This window comes from Notechis scutatus, chromosome 2 (assembly GCF_049901735.1).
Source record: "Notechis scutatus isolate UNSWTSFEM ecotype Mainland chromosome 2, rNotScu1.2, whole genome shotgun sequence".
In the NCBI taxonomy this organism is placed as follows: domain Eukaryota; kingdom Metazoa; phylum Chordata; class Lepidosauria; order Squamata; family Elapidae; genus Notechis; species Notechis scutatus.
The window spans coordinates 242,334,110-242,360,029 of NC_142010.1; the positions used below are offsets into that span (position 1 = coordinate 242,334,110).

A 25,920-nucleotide genomic window follows, 5' to 3' on the forward strand; every position below is an offset into this window, starting at 1 on the left:
AAGAAAGAAATCTTTACATACTTTTCCAAATCTCTTGTTTAATTTTTTTTGCACCTCTGAACATGACACAGCATTACAAGCAAAGAAGAATGCAAATTTTTGCATTCTTATGCAAAAGTATAAGATATAAGGAGTATGAGGCAAATCTCAACCTATTTCCAGATTTGTCCACAGGGTTATTAAAAATGCAAAAGTTTCTCCAAGCATGCCTTATAACCAAACAAAATTGAATAGCAATAGCACATAGACTTACAAACCACTTTACAGTGCTTTACAGCCCTCTCTAAGCTCTTTACAGAGTCAGCCTATTGCCCCAAGCAATTTGGGTCTTTATTTTACCGACCTCCGGAGGATGGAAGGCTGAGCCAAACTGGTGAGACTCAAACTGCCAAATTGCTGGCAGCCAGCGGTCAGCAGAAGTAGTCTGCAATACTGCATTCTAACCACTGCGTCACCAAGGCACAGTGGTTAGAATGCAGTATATAAATATACTGCAGAATAAAAACTTTTGTGATACAACTTGCAATCTTTAGCTTATTGCACCACAGGGCTGGCTCTAGGTTGGGGTCACCAAAATTGCAAAGACTTCAAAACAACAACAACAAAAAAGCTAAAAGCAGTAATGGTGCACTCTGTGACCCAGCACATCTGCTCAAGAGTTAAATACAATTCTGCAAAATTGCTGCCATATAACAATGAGTGATGATTTAATTTTAAAAAATCTGCTGTTCCGTGTTTGAATCTTGGAGATTCCCTGTACAAGTCCATGCAGTTTTCTTGGCAAGATTTCAGAAATGCTTTGATATTGCCTTCTTCCTAAGGCTGAGAGAAAGTGACTGGCCTAAGGTCACCCAGATGGATTTGTGCCTAAGGGGAAGAGGGAGTCACAGTATCCTGGTTTTTTGTTTGATGCCTTAACCACTACACCATCTGGCTGTCAAAATTCCTTACAGGTAAAAAGGATGAAAATAGTACATATCATTGTTTTGGAGAGTACATTCAAAGTCAGTTTGACCAAATCTCTGAATCAAATTAACCTTCTGAATCAATTTGGAGACTATTTACTTTTCTGAATTGAGATAAGGGATTGAATAGGACTGAACTGACTGCTGATACGGAAGCAATTCTTTGAAGTGATGACATTAAAAAAAAAATCACCTGTATTTGAATAGGATTGGAGCTGATTTCCTTATTTGTGATAAACTGCTGTTTCACTGTTCATAAAGTTTGTATTTTTAACAAAAGTAAATAATAAATGCAAGATAAGCTGTGCCAAAAGAGAACATTAAAATTTCAGATTGAGAAATAATCTTGTATTTATGGATTGGTTTTTGTGGTTTCTATTGGTTTTTGTGATTTCTTTATCTTATACAAATCTTCTTTTAATTTATTTAATGAAATGTGGATTTTATTTATGCCCAAAGCAGTTGAAGAAATTTAACATGCAGTTTCAAAAGTATATTTCTGTGTCTCATTATGCCAGATGTGGCAGCTGTGATGTTTCTGGTCTAGAAGGCCTCAGGGCAGTTATTCATGCTTTGGTTACCTTCTATATGGACTATTGTAATGCAATCTACTTGGGACTGAAAACTACATGGAAGCTGCAGCTACTTCGAAATGAACAGCCCAGGCAGTTATGGGCAAACCATCATAGCATTTGTGTTCTGTTGCTTCTGAATGCAAATCAGAGTGCTGATTATCACTCTGAGAGATACCTGGTTTCTGAAGTACCATGAGTCATTATGGAGAAGGGGGTCTTAATAAATTTGGTAAAGAAATATACTGTATATCATGCAGTGACATGGTAATATAACATGATCTCAGTTCTGTTCATAAACAGTATTAGTAGATTTTTTTCACATCTCATTATCTCCGTATCATAACAGATTACAAACTTGTCACATATAGTTATACTTTCAAATGTTCTTTTAAAATATTTAAAATACTTTGAGATCAGTCCAATATTATGAGATTGTAACAAATTATAGAAATAATCACAATGTATAGTAAATAGAATACAGCAGAGATGGTATTCAGCAGGTTCTGACCAGTTCTGGAGAACCGGTAGTGGAAATTTTGAGTAGTTCGGAGAACCGGCAAATACCACCCCTGACTGGAGATTTTACAGTATCCTTCACCTGCCACACCCACCAAGCCACCCACACAGAACCGGTAGTAAAACAATTTGAATCCTACCACTGGAATACAGAAATAAAATATCAACAAAACATTGGACATAATGAAATAAGAAGAAAAATCTAACTATAAATCATACAATATTTCTTGTTTCTTGTTTTGCAAATAATTATCTTACTATCATTCAGAGTCTTAGAAGCTGGACATTTTTGGTAAACAAATGCATCATTTAATTACAACAGCATTTCTGACTATGTAGCAGTTTTGCCCTTGGCAAAAATTAAAAAAATACAACCCTTATTTCTAAACATAAATTCTGCATAATTTTTCCAACAATATTACATATGTTATAATAATTCATATTTATTAGCAGATTATATGTCTAAGTGTGTCCAAGTAGCCATATATTATTTTAAAAAGAAGATTTAGAAAAAAGGCATTTAAAAATTATATTAATATAAAGATGATGATGATATATTTTCCATATTGATATGGGCTTCTTTTTGTTCAACATATCAGTGTGATTTCTTGTGTGGTATCCTACAATCTAAATATACAGCTCTCATCCTAAGTGCACATGTAGAATATCATCTGTAAATGTATAAGTAAAGTGGGGAAGGTATACAAAATGGTTCTTAAGCATTTAAGCATTTCATTAAAAACAAAATTCAACTTTCTTTTGACACAAGCCCAGCCAATGATACTCATATGGTAAAAGGTATACCTATTTGTTCATAATTCCATTGAAATATAAGCCATGGAACAAAGTGGAAACGGCAGGAAGCTTTTAATGAACAATCACTATGCACTAAGGGAGGCTCAGCCAATCTTATTGTACACATGTTGTGCACTGAAAATAAAGGTTTGAATTGAATTGGGCATTGCCCATTTAAAAAAAAAAAAATCCAGTCAGCCCTGTATCCATACTGATCATCTCTAAGAGAAGGAACTGTGGATTTCAGGACTCTTAAAAGTTTTTCCCCCCTTTCCACTCTTCCAAGAGATCATCTAATAGAAACTATAGCCGGTGTTGGTGGAACTCTTTGATCAGTATTTCTATATCAAGAGTTGATCTCTCAAAAATATGTTAAAACATAGAACAAAGTTGCTGTTGATTTATCTTTCTTTCAGAGTCTCCAAATATGCCTCTAATAAAAGCCTGTATTTAGTTTGGATCTTTTTCTGAATTCTTTGACTATACTTAGAATGGTGATCATACTTATCATAATAACTATGCTTGAAAAAAGGCAGTCAGATTTAAACAGCTGTTATCTACCAAAAGAAGAATACTCAAGTATTTAAAGAAACAACATACAAAAAATCTTTGGAGGAAACAATAATTCTTTGAAGTTGAATTGTTACATGCAATAAATAATAAGTATTTGCCTCTATTTGAGACTGTTTAGCTTTGTTTAGATTGGCAGCCATGTCTCTTCAGGAGTATGAACTGATTTGCAGCAAAACCTATACAGCAGATCATTTAATTAAAGCCTTTGTAACTTTTTTCCTTCTGTATAAAACTTTGAGACCTGAAATGCAGCCTTCCATTTTCATTCTCTTTTGTAGAACCTATATGTTGTTTTAGATCTGCCTTGTTTCCTTTTAAGCTATTTCAAATTTGTTAAGCATGTCTGACTGTATACATGCAGCTGTAAGGAGAAAAATATTGTCTCTCACATCATGCTAACAAGTTCATCAAACGTTTTTTTTTCTCAACAAACTGAATAAAAGTATGTGAAAGCTTGCTTTAACTCTAAATATGCATGCTCAACATCAGAAGGAGGAATAAGATGGTCTCACCAGTAACAAAACGGCCAAGAATTTATTTACTGCCAAATGTCTTAGTTTCAATAACCAAAATGCCATCGTGACAGAAGAGAGCAGTCAGATCTTTCATTTCAATGCCATCTGGCAATTTATATTGCCTAGTGAAACTTCTTGCTATAAAGCCCTGTTCATCCATCCTGGGTCCATGCTGAGCTTTGATTAGGAGCCACCCTTCGAAGACTTGTATTATGACATCTTCAGGACGAAACTGCACCACATCTAGTAAGACTTGAAATTTGGGGGTTGCTTCATCTATGCTTTTCTGCTCTGTTTCAGCCGCACTCTTGGATGCGTGAACGTTCCTTATCTGTGCTGGCCCTGCTGGACTTGGCAATGCAAACAAGGAGTGGTTTAATTTGTAGGCTTCCAAATCTTGATCAGGAAAATGCTCCTGATACCGCACTGGAGTTTTCACCCGATGGCATAGAACAATTTTTTCCATTGATGAGATAGTGCTGATAATCTCTTTGAACACAACAGAATCCTGAGATAATACCTTCTATCTAGCCGTTTCTCCTCTTGCCTACTAGTTGATCAGCTCAAGCAGCTTCATATTTTTAGCTCTGTCAGAGCTTATCACTCTCCTGGGTGTGACTAAAAACCCTGCCATACACTACAGCTTTGGAAATGTTGACAATTGAGTGCTAATTATAGAAGCTGTAGCTGTTGCAGGGTTTTGTTTTTTCCCCCAGTAGATATCACTCATGTTATATTACTGTTGTTGTTACAGAGGTACATAATTATACTACGTTTTTTCTAAAAGTTCCAGGTAAATAGAGCCAGTTTGGTCTTGTAGTTAAGGCAGCAGGCTAGAAACCAGAAGACTGGGAGTTCTAGTCCTACCTTAGGCATGAAAGCTGACCGGGTGACTTTGGGCTACTCTTTCTCAGCCCAACCCATCTCATAGGTTTATTGTTTTAGGGAAAATGGTAAGAAGAAGGAGTATTAGTTACATTTGCTGTCTTGAATTATTTATAAAAATAAAGACAGGATGAAATAAAATAAAATAAAAAGATCTCTGCAACTTACTCCCAAATTCTGTTTTTCGGCTAGTTTGGACTTGGGGATAATGACTGGCCAAAAGTCATCCAGAAACTTTTATAATTGTGTATTGACTGTAAGCTGTTTCTCCTCAGACATAATGTAAGAATTTATTGCTTCTGGTGTGTTACATAATATAGTAAATTCAAAAAGAAAAATTTGTTGAGTGGTCATAATAAAATTATTGCTTAGTGTAGTTGAACTTGCTATTGCCTCTGAAAAATGGAAAAGTAAAGAATAATGAAATTGAGCAGAGTTAAAAATAATAATAAAATCATAAGATTGGAAGCACCTTGTAGGTTTCTTGCTCAATTTCCTATTCAAAAAAGGAATCTTCAGGCCAATGGGCCTGCGTAGCCTGGGAAGGCAAAAATCCCCTCCCCGCCGTGGTGCAGGAGGCTGACTAGGCCATGCCCACTATGGCTACGCCCACCCAGCAACCCGGCAGAGAACCCTTTGCTAAAATTTTTGAAACCCACCCCTGATTGGTACCATTCTCCCAGATAATTATAGAAGTTTGACAAAAGCTAGGTTAATGTATAGCTGAGAGTTGCTGTGTGTATGTGAAGTATGTAGTAGTTCTAAGTCATTTTTTGAAATCTCCACAACCATAACACATGTTTGGGATAGTTATCTGAATTTACAATGTATACATTAGGATGTACTGCATATATCAGGCTTTGCAGGAAGCTCAACTCTTAATCTCAATTCTCCAAACATAATACTTTATTCAGAAATTGGCTTATTCGGGACAAGATTCTCAGGCAGGATAAGGATAAGATTAACTTCTTTGTTGCAGACAAGAATGAAGCCATATACACTCAAAAGATTTACCTACTGCAGGGTGCAGAAATTAAAGCATATATACAGACTTATACTCAAGATTTTACAGTCTAGGCTTTTTCTCTCTCTTTTTACTGAAGCAACAAATTCTTGTCATTTTCTTGAGAATCTTGAAATGCACCAACCAAGTTTTTGTTGACATAAGACAAAGTTGTCTCTAGCTCAGAAGAGAATTGCCTTGTCAGCTTCATTCCTTATAACAGGACCGCTGCGTTGGGCTCCATTCCATGTCTGTTATCCAGCTCTGTATATACAACATTCTCTAATGTAGAATAACTAATACTTCTACCTTGTTTTAGAGAAAGGGATTTTAAGATGGCACTAATTTATTGAAGGAATAATAAATGTTACTTATTCTAATTCCATTCATTATTTTTTGATGTCAACAATTTTTTGTTTGAATATTGTATTCAAGACTCATGCCGTGTTCTGCAAGGCATACTTCCTAGTAAGTAAGTTGAAAATTTCTGCATTCTCAGTGAAAATACTTGGTTTTGGTAACATGTTTATAAATATTCTATTCCTTATAAGTAAATCACAATTTATTTATTCCTCCCTATCATTGGGAACACAACACACCGTCCTTGTGCAAAGCTCAACACACACCAATGATTGCAGTTGAAGTGGAAAAGTTTTTTTGAATACAGGACAGAACTGAAATGAAAAAGAAATAGTCTCCTAAACATTCATAAAAATATACAAATAATTAGTTTTTACTATGTACTAGCATTGGGTATGCCCCATAGGATTTTTATTTGGAATTTCATAGTTGTCAACATATTTTATTTTAGTTTGAAAATGCAAATGGTGTCTCTAATGATATCACTGAGCCCATTTTTCTGAAACCCCGGAGAGCAGTTGACACAGCAGAAATATCTAGTGTGCCTATAATGGGAAGTGAGGCACTAAATCCTGAAAAAAATGTCCAGGTGTTAATTTGCTTTTACTTTGTTTACATTACACAATGTAATTATTTGTGCAAAAGACTGACGATACTAGATACCAGGTACAGGCTAAGTGACATAAAATGTAAATGGTCTGTACAGGACCTTTAGAAAGACAGGCTTTGTAAATCGTGCTAGCAGCCCACCTTCCAGTTTAAAGAACTGTATTGTATATCCCTCTTTAGAAGGCTGCCCTCAGCTGTCTTCTTATGTGTGCCTTCTAAAGAGTGATACAGTCCCTTCATTTCATTGATGATCCTGGCAGAAGAGTTGTTTGTGCATGCTTATGTATGCACAGACAGCTGTGAAGCAGCTGAGAAAGCATTCTAGAGAATCAGGCTATTTTAACCCTTGGAAGACAGAAGCTTTGCTTATGCTCACCAGCTTTCCATCTGGAATGCTTTGCACAAACCTGTAAAATAATTAGAAGAGAAGAGAAGAGAAGAGTTGGAAGGGACCTTGGAGGTCTTCTAGTCCAACCTCCTGCTTAGGCAGGAAACACTATACCATTTCAGACACATGGTTATCCAATCTCTTCTTAAAAACTTCCAGTGTTTGAGCATTTACAACTTCTGGAGGCAAGTTGTTCCACTGATTAATTGTTCTAACTGTTAGGAAATTTCTCCTTAGTTCTAGGTTGCTTCTCTCCTTGATTAGTTTCCACCCACTGGTTCGTGTCCTGCCCTCAGGTGCTTTGGAGAATGGCTTGATTCCCTCTTCTTTGTGGCAACCCCTGTATCTTTTTGTAATATCTTAGACCAGGAGTGTCAAACTCGAGGCATCACGCTATTGTCACATGACGTATCACGACTTTCCCCGTTTGCGGGCATGGCCAGTATGTGATGCATCAAGCCCACAGGCCGTGAGTTTGACACCCCTGTCTTAGACTATTTAAATGCATTACATGCATATTTCAGAAATTCTCACATCAGGTCTGGCTGGCTGGGGAATTCTGGGAATTGAAATTCTCCACTCTTAAAAGTTGTCTAGATTGAGAGACACTGACCTAGAGCCATCTACTTAAGTACACTGTTGTAAGCTAGCAGAGTAGTTAACAATTTTCTTAATTATCATTTTCGCATATGTAAATCCTTAAGGAAATGTATAAAGGCAGTTCAATAAAATCAGTGAAGTAGTTTACTTAGCTTATACAGAACAGCATGATCATATTTACACAGGAGTTCAGATCAGCCCTGAACTTTAGTTTTAGCTATACCAAAGTAAAATATGCTACAGGTATACATTAACTTGTAATATATAAAGCTTTTATAGATGCTTTCAGACAGGCAAGCTATACTGAAAAACATTTTGGTTTGATTATAAGACTTGCAGAGAGTTAATCTTTAATAAATTCACTACTTAAACGTACTTTCTGTACTTTGCCAACGAAAGGTTAGAACAGAGCACATGTTTCCATCACCATAGAAATGTAACTGAAAATATCTTCCCCAGTGGATGTGACATTATGAGTTATGTTGTAAGATCTTTTTGTCCAGGTCAGTGACTGCTGAAATTGTGATGCAGAGAAATGAAGACTTTCATAATGATAGCAGTTCATTCAGGAAAGTTCAATTACATCTGAGACAGGAATCGTTTAACAGAAAACTGGCTTAATTCATGTGGCATTAGGTGAACATGCTTCACACAGCTTCCAGTGGTAACACAACATGAGTGTTTCTGAACCTTGGCAAGATATGTGGACTTCAATTCCTAGAAGTTCCCTAGCCAGCTTGCTAAGTTGTCAAGGTTCAAAACACTGCACTACTGTTGAGTGTGCCTTCCATGGAGGTGAAGGAACTGAGAGCAGGCCTGAGGAGAGAGGGGTTCAGCCGGTACATTGTTCTGGGGGCCCTGGAGCTCAAAGTGGGCCCATGAAGGGAATATTTTTTTTAAAAAAATTACGAAATCAAATTTTTAAAAACAGTAGGACAGTGTGTCAACCTGGATGCACCTGGGCGGGGGTGGGTTGTGGTGGGAGGTGGCCTTGCAGCAAAACACTCCAAAGCTGAATCAAATCAACTCCTTGGAGGACAAATGGCAAGGAAGAAAGGCATTGCAGCAGTGGCAGCAATGATCGCCCTGCCCACTTCTCACCCTGTTGAAATCCTTCATGCCAAAAGGAAGGAGGTGCCACTGTTAGCTTTGTTGGAGGATCTGTGCGCGCCAGCCATTTATTTATTTTTATTTATTTTATTTTTATTTATTTTGATTTGTCAATCGCTTACAAGATAATAGATATAAGTATATACATAGTTATGAATACATGAAATGGGTACATATAAGAAAAATAACAGAAACAATAGGACAGGGACGGTAGGCACGTTGGTGCGCCTATGCACGCCCCCTACAGACCTCTTAGGAAAGGGATGAGGTCAATAGTAGACAATCTAAGGTTAAAGTTTTTGGGGTTTGGGGAAGAAACCACAGAGTCAGGTAGAGTATACCAGACATTGACCACTCTGTTGCTGAAGTCGTATTTCCTGCAATCAAGGATAACCCTGAGTTTGTATCTATTGTGTGCTCTTGTGTTGTTATGGTTGAAGCTGAAGTATTCATTGACAGGTAAGTCATTGCACTGTATGATTTTATATACCATACTTAGGTCAGACCGAAGACGGCGTAATTCAAGGTTTTCTAGGTCTAGAATTTCAAGTCTGGTGGTATAAAGTATTCTACAACGAGTAGAGGAGTGGAGAACTCATTTTGTGAAATATTTCTGGACTTTCTCAACTGTGCTAATATCAGATACGTAATGTGGGTTCCAGACTGATGATCTGTATTCGAGTATTGGTCTAGCAAATGTTTTGCATGCTCTAGTTAGTAGTGTGATATTACCAGAGAAAAAGCTACGTAGGATTAGGTTAATAACTCTTAACACCTTTTTGGCTATGTAGTTACAGTGGGCTCTAGCACGTAGGTCATTTGAGATGAGGACTCCAAGATCCTTGACAGAGTTTGGATCATCAACAAGATCTTGACTATTCAGCTTGTATTTTATTTTCTGATTTTTTTTGCCAATATGTAAGACAGAGCATTTATTTGTTGAGAGTTGAAGTTGCCATTTGTTTGACCATTCTGATACATAGTCAAGGTCTTTTTGAAGGGTAGCAGTATTGTCTGTGGTATTGAACAGCTTTACATCATCAGCTAAAAGAACGCAGTTGCTTTTGATATGATCACAGAGGTCATTTATGTAGAATATGAAGAGAGCCATGCCAAAGGGTAACTGGTATCTACTTGTGGGCTGCACGGACTCCAACACCGCTTCTCTGTACTTCATCCTCAACCCCCCGCACTTCCTGATCTGCTTCGCTGCTCTGGCAGCCCCCCGCCTTGTAAACAAGCCTCTCGGTTGGTTAGGAGTTATATCGGTGCAGAGAGTGAAGTGAAATCCACAGGGTGGTGGGGAGGGGATGAGGAGATGTTAACTTAAAGTGTAGATGTGGGGGCCCATATTAGTCTTGTTCCAGGACTTAATAATCCTCTTGGCAGCCCTGACTGAGAGACAGAGGAGACTAAGCTGGCCAAGGTCAAAAGAGGGTTAAACACTTCTGTTGAAATACTGTTGTCTCTTATCCAATCCAATCTGGTATTCCAAAGGCAATATATATTATAGCAGGTAAGGATAGTGATTATAGTCCAGGTAAATATTGATATATTCAGGCAGATTTATTTATAGATTTTAAAAGACTTATGTAGCCTCTCTTGAAAAATGAATGTAAACTTTGATGTAAAAGATTCATGTTAAATCAGTTTCTGTACCTCTTAAGTAAATTCATAGTGTATAGGTAGTCCTTGTTTAGTGCACACACTTTAGAAACAACTCAAAGTTATGACAGTGCTGAACGAGGGGGACTTAGGGCAGGTCCTCATAGTTGCAGCCACTGTAGCATCTCTGTGGTTAAATGCTTGTGCTTTGGGCACTTGGCAACTGCAGTTAAGATATCACAGCCCTCTTGCGGTCATGTGATCACCATTTGCGAACTACACTGTCAGCTTCTGATAAGCAAAAACAGCAAAGAAGCCAGCAGAAGTTCTCAAAGGATAATCATGTGATTGTGGGTGTTGCAGCTGCATGTGTTTAGCTTAATGACAGCAACTGGGACTACTGGAACTGCTGTTCTAAATTGGTGTGGTCACGTGATGTCATAACTGATGGCCATTTTTCTTCGCGATGGAGTTCCTGATCGTAATTATCGTTGGTGAGCAATGAGCGCTTGTATATCACTGAAGTTCCTGGGTTCCATTATTTTAATGCAAAGTGGGTAGAGTGAAACTTGTGTCCCTCTTTCTTCCATTTCAGTAAATTGGCAGAAAGAAAAATATGAACAAAGAATCAATTTCGATAATTAAAACTCCAGAAACTGCCTTCCCAATGCACCCTGTTCTTCCTCTTTTAGTTTGATCCTTAACACATCGTGGGAGTCTGGTGCAACTGACAAACATGTTTATCTTTCTCTTAAGGCAGGGGTGTCAAACTTGCAGCGTCACGTTACCATGATGTGACACTTCGTGATGTTTTTCCCTTTCATGGAGCTGGGGTGAGTGTGGCCTGCGCATGACGCATCTGGCCCACAGGCCACCAGTTTGTCACCCCTTTAAGGTATGGCAAATACCCAGCTTCCAAATACAGCAATACAAGTCCCAAGATGCTTATTGGGATCGTGGAAAACCTATATAAGGAAAAAACCCACCAAATAGAAGGAGAAATAACCTGAAGACGATCATATGATACTAAATCTTTTTTTTAAAAAAAAATCTGTATCTGTATACGATCTTCTTCTCATTATCTGGAAAAGGAACAGCATCAGCTAGCCAGTTGTACAAGAATATTGCGTTTCCCACTGGTTGTCTTGAACTCCCAATATGAGGACCAATTTGCGTTGCTTGAAAGCTGTGCATTCTACCTTTAAACCACTGAATGTATGTAAGTTCTTTTCCTATATGGGTTTAATACATCCCTCAGGAATTCAGTTTCATTCTGAAGAAAATGTACTCTACTGACATCTTGTGGCATGAAAAGAAAGAATATATCAAACAAGCTCGGTTTGGAAATGTTAACTCTATTTTTGTAAATTCTGTAGCAGAAAAGCCTATTTTCCTGTTGAAAGGATAGTTAAAAAAAAGAGCCTATCAGCTTACCTGGTAGAAAATACAAACAGATAAACTAATTCTACTTTATTGCAAAGCTACATTAATAGAAACTTGCAAGTCTGAAAGTACTCTTCCCTCCTACTCCCCATTCCCTTTATAGCCTAACCAGGAAGAGATCCTTCAGAACTTTTGCTCTGTCCGCTATCCATCTGCAGTATCCATCTGTCTCCTATCTGACAGTTCCCTAAGATAATTTCTTTGATTTTCCTCACATACCATTATAGAGCCTAAACCACCCAAGGATATTTCCACTTTGCAGTTAGCATGGCCAGTGGGGAGAAATGATTGCACACATATATATTACTCTATCAGTAATATCATCTTCCTCACCAGAGAAATATATATGCATTTTCAAGCAGGCAAACTCTATGCAATATTTTTTTTAAAAAAACCTGATATTAAAAATGGAAGACTATAAAACTGGCAAGAATAGTTTTAATTCGCTAAAGTTTAATTTGTGTGTTCTAATTACTCTCTTTGACAGCAATAATTTTTTCTAAAATGGAGATAATTTTGTGCCTGTGGTAGTTTTTATTTAGTTGCTGAGTTTAGTCTTATTAAAGGTCTCTTTTGGAGGAAGATTTAGTTTTAGGTATTGTTCACTTGAATAGTCTCAATTACGGTACTTATTGATTGCTGTAGCTCTTTTTGAAAAATAGTGTTATTTTTTTGACAGCTGGCTAAAATCCATTAACATAATATGAAACTGAAATCATGAAGGCATGATTTCCATTTTTTTTCATTGCATATTCTGGAAAAAAAACTGTTGTGAATCTCCCAGTCTTCATTTTTTTGTGTATTATTCATTCCCAGTATATCTTTTTCATTTCAGTCTCCACCATTGTTTCCTTTTGCTTTTGTGTAGTCAGTTTTATCTGTCACTGTACAGCTGGCTGTAGAGAGATTTTTGGATATCATCCCTTTTTCTGCTGTGTAAACTATTAAAGAACTGTTAGCATTTGGTAACAAAGTGTGGCTATATTACTTTAAAAAGAAAGACAGTCCTATCTTTAGAATTAGATCATCTGATTTGGGGAACTGAAGGAAAAGCAGAGTAAAATTGAAAGCAAAATTGTGAATGTGATAATGATGCACATGTTTTCAATTTTGCACTGGGTAAATAGATAAAAACTATGGTCCATTATGAAATCAAAGTATAAAGCTTGTTCAGATGGAATCCAAAGGATCATTGCCATTCCAGGAAATTTGCATTTGTAGTCATTTTAATTTATTCCTATTGCTTGAAATGAACTTCCAGGAATTTATTACTGTATGAATGTACTAGGATAAAGATATGGAAATAAATCATTTTACTGAAGACTTTGTAGAAATATTTCTGTCCCCGCACATCACATATTTAGACTGAAATGTTTGTGCATCTCATTTCTGCCATCATATACTCACACTGTAGCTAGATCTGTTTTGCTTTATACCATTCTTTCTGATGAAATTGACAAAAGGGGATTTAAAAAATGCAAGCTAGCTAAAAAAAAAACCTAATTTATATACAAAATTTTAAACAGTGGAAAAGTAAAAAAGGGTTTTGTTCCCATAGTTCCTAAGTTTTTTTTTTTTTAAAAAAAGCCTTAGTGTTTGTTTATTTGTTTCCTTTTATTAGTTTTACAAATAACTCAAGGCAGCAAACGTATGCAACATACTGCCCTCCTCCTATTTTCTCCATAACAACAACCCTGTGAGGTGAGTTGAGGTGAGAGAAAGTGACTATTCAAAGTCACCCAACTGGCTTTTGTGGCTCAGGTGGGACTTGAACTCACAGTGTCCTGCTGGTGCCTTAAATACTTACCAAGCTGCCTTAAGAGTTGGATAATGTTGAATGTAAATGTCTCTAGCAAGATAACCAGTCTTATCTCTCCAAAAACAGGCTGCCCAGACTTTCTTTCTCCAATTCAAGTTTGCAAGTTCCCTGTTCCTCAGGCAAGTTCACAGGGGTAAGTATGCAATGACACAGAAAGATAAGTTGTCTTATATCTGTGTCCTATCTCTGCAACAGTGGGAGAAAATGGAATCCATGTTTGGCATCTCAGTACGGGTGGCCGTGTTTGGCCTCTCAGTACGATGGCAATGGAGCAATTGTAAGTGATGATGGCCATAAGTTGATGCATCTGTGTGAGTGGATCAGATTGTACAACTTTTTTTGCAGCAGTTGTTAAATTAATCCAAGTATTTCTATGAATGGATTTTTTTGCTGTAAACAAGTCCAAAAACACCAGAAACAAGCAAAATACATAGTAGATTGTGGTCACGTGGCTGCAGTACATTATAACTGGCTATAAAGGTGAGCCAGTTATGCAGTGCAAAAATGCAGTCATGTTGACTGGAGGGCTATGTAGCCATTGGAACTGTAGAACCAGGTAAGTAGCATTTGAAGGTCCATTATAACTTCAAATAGTCACTAACTGACTAGTCCTAAGTGAGGACTACCTATATATGCTTGTAGTGAGGACTGAGATGGTGCATATTTTAAAGGTTGTGTGACCTATCTCCTAAAACAAATTATGTGATTATTTCACAAGATGAAGAGAGATTCAGTCACTTATTACAGAATTCAACTGCCCTGTTCATTAGAGATTTTTTTCAGACTCAGTTGGGAAGGAAAATGTTGGGCCAATCTTCATCAGAATTCTAGGCTAAGAGCCATTTGAAAGCAGAAAAATCAGCAAATGTGTAAGAATAATGTTGTGTCGAAACATCAAAATCTTGAAAAGCAATAAATATAATGTAGCACTAAAACATAAAATTATAAAAACTGGTATTTTCAGTCCTGAGTAAAGGCTTGTTGTCTTGAAAATGCAAGGAAGATAGGGGCTGCCTATAGCCCTGGGGAAAGAGAATATAATTGTGGGCCTGGATCTTGGAAGAAGGATTACTCAGAAAACCCTCTGTAGATGACTAGATTATTGGAAGAACAGAATCTAGTCTGGCAGGACATTGCTTGATGTAATCCATTATTACATTGTATGAGCTCCAAACATAATTAACATAATTTGGATTGGCTCTGAAAGCTTCCCGGTAACCAATTTTAAAAAGCTGTTATTCTAGACTGGTGCAATTGCCATGCCAGTAACCTTGCTGCTCCATTTTTTAGTCTCCAAATATTTTATTATGGGTTTGCAAAACCAGGTGAAGCATGCATGAACATGTTCAGCAATATTCCACAGGCAAGACAGTGATGCAAGAAAAGAGGGTGTATTTATAAGCAAGCAACAAGAAGCTACAGGCTGTGTAATTTTATTAAACATTGCAATTAAAAAGAAAAACTAATACAAACTAAGAAAATTAAAAGGAAAAATTGAAAGTGAAGAAAAAAGAAAAATACACAAAAAGAAAAGAAATACAGTATATAATGACTTACACCTTCATCACCAAGGATAAACAATTCTAGTAACCAATCATCTTTTAAAATATGACAAATGATCTGTTTTTTCTATGTCCCATTTCTTATGTTTACAAAGATTCTTAACTCCTCATTGTTTAGTCTTGATCACTAATTTATTATAAACCCTCATTAAGGGTTGCCAGAGATAACAGAATATCTATTTGAATCAAATAAACCCACTTTTGTTCCTTCCTTTTACTTTTAACTATCTTGATCTTTAATTCCTTGAAATAAGGATTTAGATGTCATTGCTTGTTGGTTCAGTCTCACAAAATTCTGCAAAACTTTAACATGTCTCTTTTGTAAATCCAATATAGTTATCCATATCACTTGTTTGTTTTATTATTGGTATATCATCCCTTTTAAATTATTAAGACATCAGCCAATTTCATTTGTCCAACCAGTATAGCCAGGGGTGGGATTCAATTTTTTAAACAACCGGTTCTGTGGGCGTGGCTTAGTTGGTGGGAATAGCTTGGTGGTCATGTGACTGAGTGGATGTGGCTTGGTGGCCATGCTATTGGCTGGGCGTGGCCAACTCAATATCACTCACATTGAGGCATGCATCTCCTTGCCTGGCCTCTCATGACTGTGGGGATGCTGCAACAGTCGTAAGTGTGAAAAACAGTCATAAGTCACTTTTTTCAGTGCCATTGTAACTTTGAATGGTCACTCCACACAAGCAAAGTACCAGCAAAGGAGGGGGAAAAAACTCCAGAGAAGTTCCAGAGACAGGAAGTCTAGTCCTGCCAAGAATGTAATAAGGGTTAACGGAGAGGCAGTTTCTGTAAGCAACACCTGAATGTTTCCTTCCTGCCTTCCTTACAGGATTAGGCCAGTAATTTCTTCTAACAACGGTTTCTCCAAATTGCTTAGAATGTTAACAACCCGGTTCTAGTGAATAGGTGCAAACTGGTAGAATCCCACCCCTGAGTATAGCATCTTTTTCCATATCATTCCTGTAGTCTGTCATTTTTAAATTAATTTTCAGATCAGTCTCGTATATGGGAGAATTATTTATGAAAGATGGCATTAAACCAGACCAAAGTAGACAAAATGATAAATCAGAATGAGATTCAGAGTATCATAGAATTGATAAATTATGTCTCAGAATTCATTCCCAGCTTTGCTGTCTGCACTACAACTCTGAAGAAATTTCTGGACTATAGCATATGACAAGGACCTAAATTACGTAATACTCTAAACATAGCATATGTTTTTATAGTTTCAAGATCTTAAAAGAAACAGTTTCTACAAATGCTACTGTGCAAATTACATGGAACAGATATGTAGTCAAGACGTGGAACAGAGCGTTCAACACTTTTGCGTTTTATATAATTACATTTAAAAACCAAAATGCAAGCAAATTGGTATTTACCAAAGGTTGACTCTACCTATGTTATGGAAGTAATAAAAGGTTCCTTATAATATGTTAACCTCCTTTCAGTTCCAAGTTAGAGATGAATGTAAGCTGACTCAGTTCACCCAATGTGTTGTTGCATCCTCTTAAATGAAAAGCATAAAAACTAAGGTAAATTATGTAAGAGTAAAAGATGTCACTTAAAGAGATGATAGAAAATTAAATTATTATGTTGTTACTACAGTTTTTAACTGGGAATTTCTTGGAGTAATTTAAGAAAGTCTGAAATAAATCTTTCTTGAGCCCATCAGCAAACCGGATTAACCTCTCCATGGCTTTTGGCTTAAAAAGTCACTTGACTGTGAAGTGGGTGGCTATATAAATATGATTTATAAACAAAATAAACAACCTTCACTGAATTACAGCAAGAATAAAATGGAATTGTATGTGCATATGTGAAGAAAATAATACATGTCCTTTTAAAGCACTTCTGTAAGAAGGAAAAATAGAAATGCACAAAAAAGTTATGAAATATATATGTTGGACATTAGTATACAGCTTTCTGTTATGAACTGTGAACAAATGCTAGATTTTAAAAAGATCTTTTGAAATGGACATATGTCTCAAGTCAGGCATAAAGTTCATATGGATTCTATATGCTGTCCATGCAACATTAGCAATAAGCATTGAAAGGGCACATGGTATGATGAACATGTTATATAATTCAGTAATGCTTTAGAGTTTAGAGAGCAATTCACATTGTTCTTGAATTTAAAAAAAATCTATATGTAGTTCAAGCTATATGCTAAGCAAGGGAACAAATATTCTCAGTATCCAATTTAAGATACAAAAATAAGTGAACAGTTATTTGTCAAGTTAAAATCAAAGATAAGATTGTGTAAAAGATTATTTTTAAAAGTAAGGAATAACTGCTGGTGATCTTGCAGTACTTCTGTAGTATGCAGTATGGATTTTAAATTAAAGCACTATTTCTTGGTGCATTCTTTTCTTTAAAAGCACAAACTAAAGTATGAAGTTGAAAAACTTGATTGACAAGTTCTTTTCCTCAGTTTATTTTTTTCTTTGTACAGGTCTTAAAATGTATATAGGAGAAACTGTTGATGAAGAAACTGTCCAATACTATCTAATTAAGTAATTTGATTTTCAGGTAAATGGAACATGATTATGAAACTTGCAAATTTTACTTTCTGTCTCATGATTTTATTTATTTGATTTGTCAATCGTTTACAAGATAATAGGTATAAGTATAAACATAAGTAAGAATACAGAAAATAGGTACGAATAAATGGGGACAATAGGACAGGGACGGGAGGCACGATGGTGCACTTATACACGCTCCTTACAGACCTCTTAGGAAGATGTTACTGCTTCCAGAAAATCTAACTGTCTGTTTCAATTCAGAAGCACTAACTTCTCTTTTGGGATCTTTGACTTTTCTCTTCCTCACTAAAAATATTTTGAAATATTTTAATCTGAAATTATATGTATAGTTCTTTCGATTTAGAGAAAAGTTTTGGTTTATATTCAAGTTTCTGTAAAATTATGACATTACTTTCCTTAGGCCTAAGCCCCATTTGTAAAATGGGAATCCTGATAGACCACTTGGGGTCGTGGATATCTTAGTGAATATATGTAATTATACATATATTATAAATTGGGATTATACTGGGATTATAAATTGTGTTAAGCACATTGTGTCTAGTTTTGGTTTCTGGTGCTTGATAATCTTGTCTGAGCTCCAAGAATGCTTCCGACTTGGATGGAGGTCTACAAGGAAACATCAGGATTGTAGGCTATTTCGAAAAACTGAAAAAGCATCTCCAGTATGTGGCTATATCCATTGAAATCACCAGATGTGGCACTTATGTTGAAGACAAACCACTAGAATATAAAATAAGAGCAAACCTCACTCCTTACTAGTACTGATGATGTTACTTAATTTGGGTAATGAAATGTCTGCAAGAAAATAATCTATGTCTGAGAACACCAAGGATTACAGCCATACTAATGAGATATGGTTGAAAGTTGACCTGTTCAAGGAACAGACTGATCTTTCTTAGTTCATGCTTGTAAATTTCATTCTGTTTCTAGATTTCTCTTTAGTGCTAAACAAAATTTGGTTCTTGACAAAGTCATAGTAACTGATTCATATATAACACTAAGTCATAAACAATGACTTGATACATACAAGTAGTCCTTTTTAAAAAAAAAATTTTTTTTATTGGATTTTAAAAACAAACATAAACAAACAAAACATAAAAACATCAAGCTATCTTCTATATGTGTACATACAGTGTGCCGGTTGGCTTACAAATTGTTTTGTGCTTCCATTTCGTAGTCTTCAATTACAATTACATTGCATATAATCTCATATTTTCAATCAAAAATTAAATACCTTAGTATCATTATTAATCAATCATTTGACTATACTTTTATTCATTCATGTTTTACAAGATAATCATAATTTACTTAGTTTATTTTATAACAGTTCATATTATCACCCCAAATCTATCCTAAAATCATTTTGTAGATATAATAAGAAAGAAGTACATCTTTATATATTTATTATTTTCTAAAAGTCTACATATTTCCTTACTGTATTTTATTGTCTAACCATTGATAGAAAAGATCCCAAATTTTATAAAATTGTTTATCCTCTTGTTCTCTAACTTCAAATGTCAATCTACTCATTTCAGCACATTCCAATATTTTCTTAATGATTTCCTCCTGTGATGGTATTTTCTCATTTTTCCAGTTTTTAGCAAATACAATCCTAGCTGCTGTTAATACATTTACAATCAGGTATTTCAGGTCTTTACTATATATTTCAGGTAAAATTGCCAATAAAAATATCTCTGGTTTCAAGTCTATATGTTTTTTTTGTCATTTTTCCCAACCACATGTGGATTTTAGTCCAGTATTTTTTAGCATCCGCGCATGTCCACCACATATGGTAATATGAGCCAGGTGTCTGATGACATTTCCAACATTTTTCGGATTTATTCTTGAACATTCTTGCTATTCTTGTCAGGGGGAAATGCCACCTGTAAAACATCTTATACAAATTTTCTTTATATGCTGTTGACATTGTCATTTTATAATTTTGAGACCACAATTTTTGCCATTTATCTAAATCGATCCCATATCCAAAATTCTTCCCCCAAGCAATCATACTTTCTTTAACTTGTTCTTCTTCTAATTTAATTTCTAATAAATATCCATACAGTTTTTTAACCACCTTTTCATCAGTACCTGTCAAAATCTTATCTACATCAGTCAATTTATCATAGAAACCTTCCATTTTAGAATCTTTATCATACCTTGAATGTATTTGCACATATGAAAACCAATTCATCTTTATACCTTGTTCCTCTAGCTTTTGTATAGATTTGAGTTCACCCTTTTCATTCAATATTTCACCATATCTAACTGTTTGCTCCTTTTTGTATATTATAGGATAAGAAAATGCTTCAATAGTCGATAACCAGACTGGAATTTTCAAATAACATTGTCTTTTAATCTTCTCCCAGTTTAACCACAGAGACTCCCGTATATAATGTCTTCTATACATACAAGTAGTCCTTGAGTTACGAATGTAATGGAGCCTGCCCATTCCATTCGTAACCCAAGGATTTGTGGGAGTGAATCTTGTACCTTGAACGGAATCACTCCCTCCTTTCGCTCACACATTTGCTAATCAAATGCAAGGCTTGTTAAGTGCACGAGGTATTTCAGGGTAGGGAAGCCCATGGAACAGGCCACCTGCCTAAAACCATCCAAGGCCTCCCTGACTCACTGAAATACCTCATGCTTCCCACAATTGCTTTATATCCCAACCTGCCATGCCAGGTCATTTACCTTGTAAAGATCTAGCAAGCAGTCTCCTCTCCAGCCTCTCAAAGCCGCGTGCACCCCCTGCAGTTCCATTTGGCCCTCCATGGGCCTCCCCTGGCCCGTTGCAGGTCGAAATGGAGCTTCCTTAGAAACTCCATTTGGGCCTGCAACATGGTAGATGAGGCCTCTGGAGAACCAAACAAAGTGTCGAAGGAGTGGATCTGCCCCTTGGAAGCTCCATTTTGACTGGTAACATTCAGGATGAACGTTGCAGAGACCTTGTGGTTGTTCATAAGGGTGAACAACTGCCATGGTGTTGCAAGATTTGTAGTTTTGGGACTTGTTTGCAAATGCTAGGGGACACTTATTGTGTAACTTTGAACGTTCACTAAGGAAATGCTCATAATCCAGGGATTATATGTATTAGATCATGTACTTCTTAGATACCCAAAATGTAAATGAATAATGATCAAATTTCCTGCACCTCATGATTTATTGTTTTATTTTTTGGGGAAAAAAACATTGTTAATATAAACATTGAAAAAAAAATCATGTGAAAATTGTGAATTTATCTCTTATATTTTACTATAAGACAAGCTGTATAGTATTTATAGATCATTATTATTTTTCATATCCATTATTTTCTTATTTTTCAACTATTCATGAATTATTTATTTCACATTATATCCACACCTTTTTCGACTAAATGCTGCTTTTCAAGATTAAATTGTGATTGAGTTACAACTTGATTAATACTCCAGATAAGACTGAAGGTTACTTTATTTATTTTATTTAAAAGTTATAATCCTGGTTTATGACAGGGAGAAAAATAGACTGATTTCAAGTTGGCAAAGGAGAATGACAAGGATGTTTATTCTTCCTGTATTTATTCAACCTTTATACCAAATATACATTAATGGAAGCTGGATTGGAAAAAGATGAGTGTGGTTTTAAAATCAGAGGAAGGAACATCGATAACCTGCATTGTTTTTTTATTCTATGTAAGCAAAAGTTGAAGCAGGAGGACAGGAAGAATATTGATGCTTATAATGTAAAACCATTATAAACCACCCTTTTGAATATTTTGATTATTGGAAAATAATTCCATGGTTACACATGGTTATACATCGTAAGATGGCATTTTCTTTGGAGCCATATGTTCCTCACCAAAGCTGGTTTAGTCAGCAAGATATTCACTTTATGTAATATATCATGATTTATTTCTACAGGAGAAAAAAACAGCTAATCTATATTTACTGAAGCATAAAATTGAGATGATGATTTATTGTACACATTCCTTTCTCTAATTTTTATCAAGACCCAAGATAAAATAAATGAGGTTAAAATAAGCTGCACAGCATAAAAATGATTTTTATTCCAATAAAACCTGCAGAGAATTTATTTCTTACACTTAGCAAGGATTGGAAATAAGAGGCAACTCAAATAACCAGCATCTTTGGGAGTCTCCTAACCTTGACTTTGTAATGTTTATATTCAGAATATTTTAGGAGTGCTTCATCTATTACAGTAGAAAGATTCTGCTAAACATGATACTACACAATGCAGGAAAAGATATAGGAATCAACCATTTCCAAAACTGTAAGTTTTTGTGCTATGCAGACAAAGAAAAAAGGGCAAATCCACTTCAAATACTATGCAAATAAAAACAGAAAAGTGCTACCTTTTTAATGCGTGTGCTGCTCCTTCTTTTACTTGCACAATAAAGAAGGCATTTTAGCAGCTTTGACATTGGTTGATTGAGAACAATCAACCAATGGAACACCTTGCTCTCAGAAATTGTGGAAGTGAGAGTTGTGAGACTTTCAAGAAGAGATTGGACTGCCATTTGTCAGAAATGGTGTTGGGTCTCCCGCTTGGGCAACGGGTTGGACTAGATGACCTGTAAGGTCCCTTCCAACTCTTATTATCTGTTAATCTGTTAATATTGTGTCTCCTGTAAGCCAGCTTCTTGCTCAGAAAAACAAATCTGTAGTCCAAGCTGTACGTTATTTGAGTACAGTAAACAGATTAGAAATTATAGCTCTTTATTATGTACGTCTCCAGATCCTTGAGGTTAAGTTGATTAATTTAAGTATTATATATAGGATATGATTTCTGGTCATCATCTTCTAAGGATGTTCTTGTTTAAAAGAACAAAGCAGGTGATATAAAGTTTTGGATGCATACTCATGAAGGGTGCATTTTGTTTCCAGAAGTGCAAAAATGGCAACAATAAAGACTGCAAACAGCCCATAAAATTAAGATTCTTCTGTGAGATGGTTCTCCCATGGTACAACGGGTTGCATCCAACTTTCTGTTTACTTGAACTGGGCCCTTGTTGCATTTTAGTATCTGCTCATTGAACCCTGTTTTGTTTTTATATTTCCTGCTGTTATCCTGTTGGTAAAGGTCAAACAATCACTTCAGGAAATGGGAACAGGGAGGAGAATGGTTGGAAAATAAAATGTTTTCCAGCTTCCTCTTTTCCACTGCTTTCTATACTTCGACACACCCATTCCTCCCTTTCACCAAAGAATGGTGTACAAATTCAACCAATTTAACTTTTGGAAGGGGGGAACCTTTAAATTGAGTCAGCATCCCTGAGGTATATTTCCCAGGTATGCTATTCAGTGGAAATGCTCAGTATTGGAATGGGATTATCAAGGACATGCGGCTTTGAATTTGTACCCACTACTGAGTATCTGGGTTAAACATTCCCAAAGCAACTAAAACAAATTCATTCCTGTCACGACACCCAATTTAGAAAAAAAAACTCCCACAGAAGACCAGTGAGAATTGAAATGACTTGTGGGATAATCTGCTCCAAATATTTTTATATATTAAAAGATCAGTGTTATTTATTTACATGTATTTCTAATAGATTTCAATTCTTTTAAGTAATAGATGTGTGGTGTATCTGTCAAGTTGATTCCATACATACATTACAATTTTAAGTGTAATGCGAAAGCAAGTTTTGTTGATAATGAGACTACTGCCATATTTTTTTTGACTATTTCAAACTCTGACATATTTTAATTGAATGCAGCAAGATATTGCAAATCTAGTAATACTCATAAATTACTGGGCCACCTAATTATTTTCTATTTTTATACTGTACTTCAATCAAGTTCTCAAGACTGCTTACAAAAGCAAAGCATTATTAATCACATTTATGTAACATGTTTGCATTAAAGTATAGAAACCCAATGATAACAGATAAAAATCTCAACAAAACATTAAAACATTTAAGCTGCAGTTCCATAATTGAATAGGACAAATTAAAAAACCAAGAGAAATGTATACTTATACTGAGAGCATTCTATAAGATTGGTACAAAAGAAAATTCTTTCCTGTATGCATGGCAAATGCCCCCTTTGATTAGACAGATCCTGTAAAATCCCCCTTGCAAGTTTTAACAATTGCTCAGATTAATTATTGGTAATCTGCCAGAGAACGAGGCCCTAAGTGGAGAAAACATTTTCATATCTGGGCTGCGTAGTAGATGGGAGTTGCTGGATTGAACTGTGGGTGGATGCCTAAACTGAGCAGGACAGAACTGCAAGATGGATGGAATTAAATTTTTAAAAAATAGTAAAATTCCAACAATTAAAAATCCAAGAAATAAACTGCTGGAGGGAGTATTTTAGAGAAATGTGTGCTGAAGATTGGAACTAAAATGAATTCTGTAAATGTCAATTACACCACCATCTAGAAGAAAAGATGAAAAAGAAATTATAAAGTGAATGTTGAAAAATTGTCAAGCTACAGGTGCAGATGGCAGATGGCAGAACTGAAAAAAAAACATGAGAGCATGGCTGTGATTGCCTTCTGAGTCACAGTGCACGAACATTTCTACATTGTATGTATGTCTCTGCTTGAGGGCTGAAATAGTGCTGTTACTATTCCCCTACACAAAGGGGAAAAGTAACATTGATGAATACCATACTACAGGGAGATAAATTTGTTAAGTGTGTCTGAAAAGCTTTTGAGAATAATTATTATTGAAAGGATAGAAGAGATGGGAAAAATAAAACATGGAAAGTGCGGATTTTTCCATTTCAGCAAGAAATATAATATGAATAATAAAGGTTTATTTTATTTATGTCAAATTTTATCTACCTACCTATCTAGCTATCTGTCATGGAATTCCATGCCATATAAGGCATGTACAAAAAGAGAAGGTCAAAGAATATGAGGCAGACCCAGAAGAACATGGAGAGGCAACATAAAAGACACAATACACAAAATCAATTAATAATGGTTGAGGCCACCAGAACAGCAAGAGCCAGAACTCTCTATTTCCCTCGACACCCAAAGCAGTAAAAGAAGAAGTAAAGACAAAGATCTGTCTGTCTGCCTACCACATTTTTAAACTGACCATTTTCCTCATAGAAATGTTATATGGGCTTGAGTTATGGAACGTTTTTCCAAATCTGGAGTTGTGTACGTGAAGAGCAGTGGATGGAACACTTTGGAACACTTTGGCTAGGAAGAGAATATACAAATGTGATAAATATGTATCTAAATATATTTAGAGACTATTTTTAAATTTCTAAAATAAAAAATGTAGGTAGAAATGCAGGAAATTAGTTAATAAGTTTCTGTTATGAACAAAAATAATGTCATATTTTGGCCCAGCTAAATCTGCTAAAGAACTCTGAAATTGATATATGGGATACAAAATTTGGAGGAGGATGTGGCTTCCAATATAATTCATGCAACGTTAAAAGTAAGTATTTGAAAGACACATGACTAATGGTATATGTGATAATTTCAGTAGTATGGAATTCACATTGTTTGGTTTGGTTAATAAGAGTGATATGTGATGGGTGTAAAGCAGAGGTAAAAATAAGGGGTATACTTGGAAAATGATTCAGTGTTGAGGCAGAGAGTAGCACAAGGATGTTTAAAGTCTCCTTGGTGGCTTCATGTATTTATGGATAATATGTATAAGAAATTTTATGGAGATTTAAGAATATTGTTTGGAACATTAAAGTATATGTTAATTCGTATGCAATTGATGCAACCCTATTGGCCAAGAGTTGAAATCATTTGAGCCAATGTTAGATTCTGTAATGTGGATTTCAAAATTAATAAAAGAATAATAATAATATTTGGAAAATGGAACCAGTGTTTGTCATAAATGGCAAAAGAAGAGCAAGTTGATGGGTTTGCGTGCCTAAAAACAGAAAAATAGTTGAAAATGTTGTAAGATGTGCAAATGTTGATAGAAAGGTCGGGTATAAAGTATGCACTTTTGCAAGGAGCATTTGTTGAAATACGAAAAAAAAAAGCTGTTGTGGAAATGTGTGCTTATTAGATGAAAAAATAGTTATGTATTCTAGAAGAAATATAAAAGTAGG

At 35.6% G+C, this 25,920-nt stretch overlaps 1 protein-coding gene across 1 annotated transcript; it reads right to left on the minus strand.

Moving 5' to 3' along the window:
- Positions 1–2,342: 2,342 nt before the first annotated feature.
- On the minus strand, positions 2,343–4,522 carry HSPB3 (heat shock protein family B (small) member 3). The gene has a single exon (XM_087958432.1). The coding sequence runs from the start codon at positions 4,403–4,405 to the stop codon at positions 3,959–3,961; it is 447 nt and encodes a 148-aa protein (XP_087814558.1). The 5' UTR covers positions 4,406–4,522; the 3' UTR covers positions 2,343–3,958.
- Positions 4,523–25,920: the final 21,398 nt, after the last annotated feature.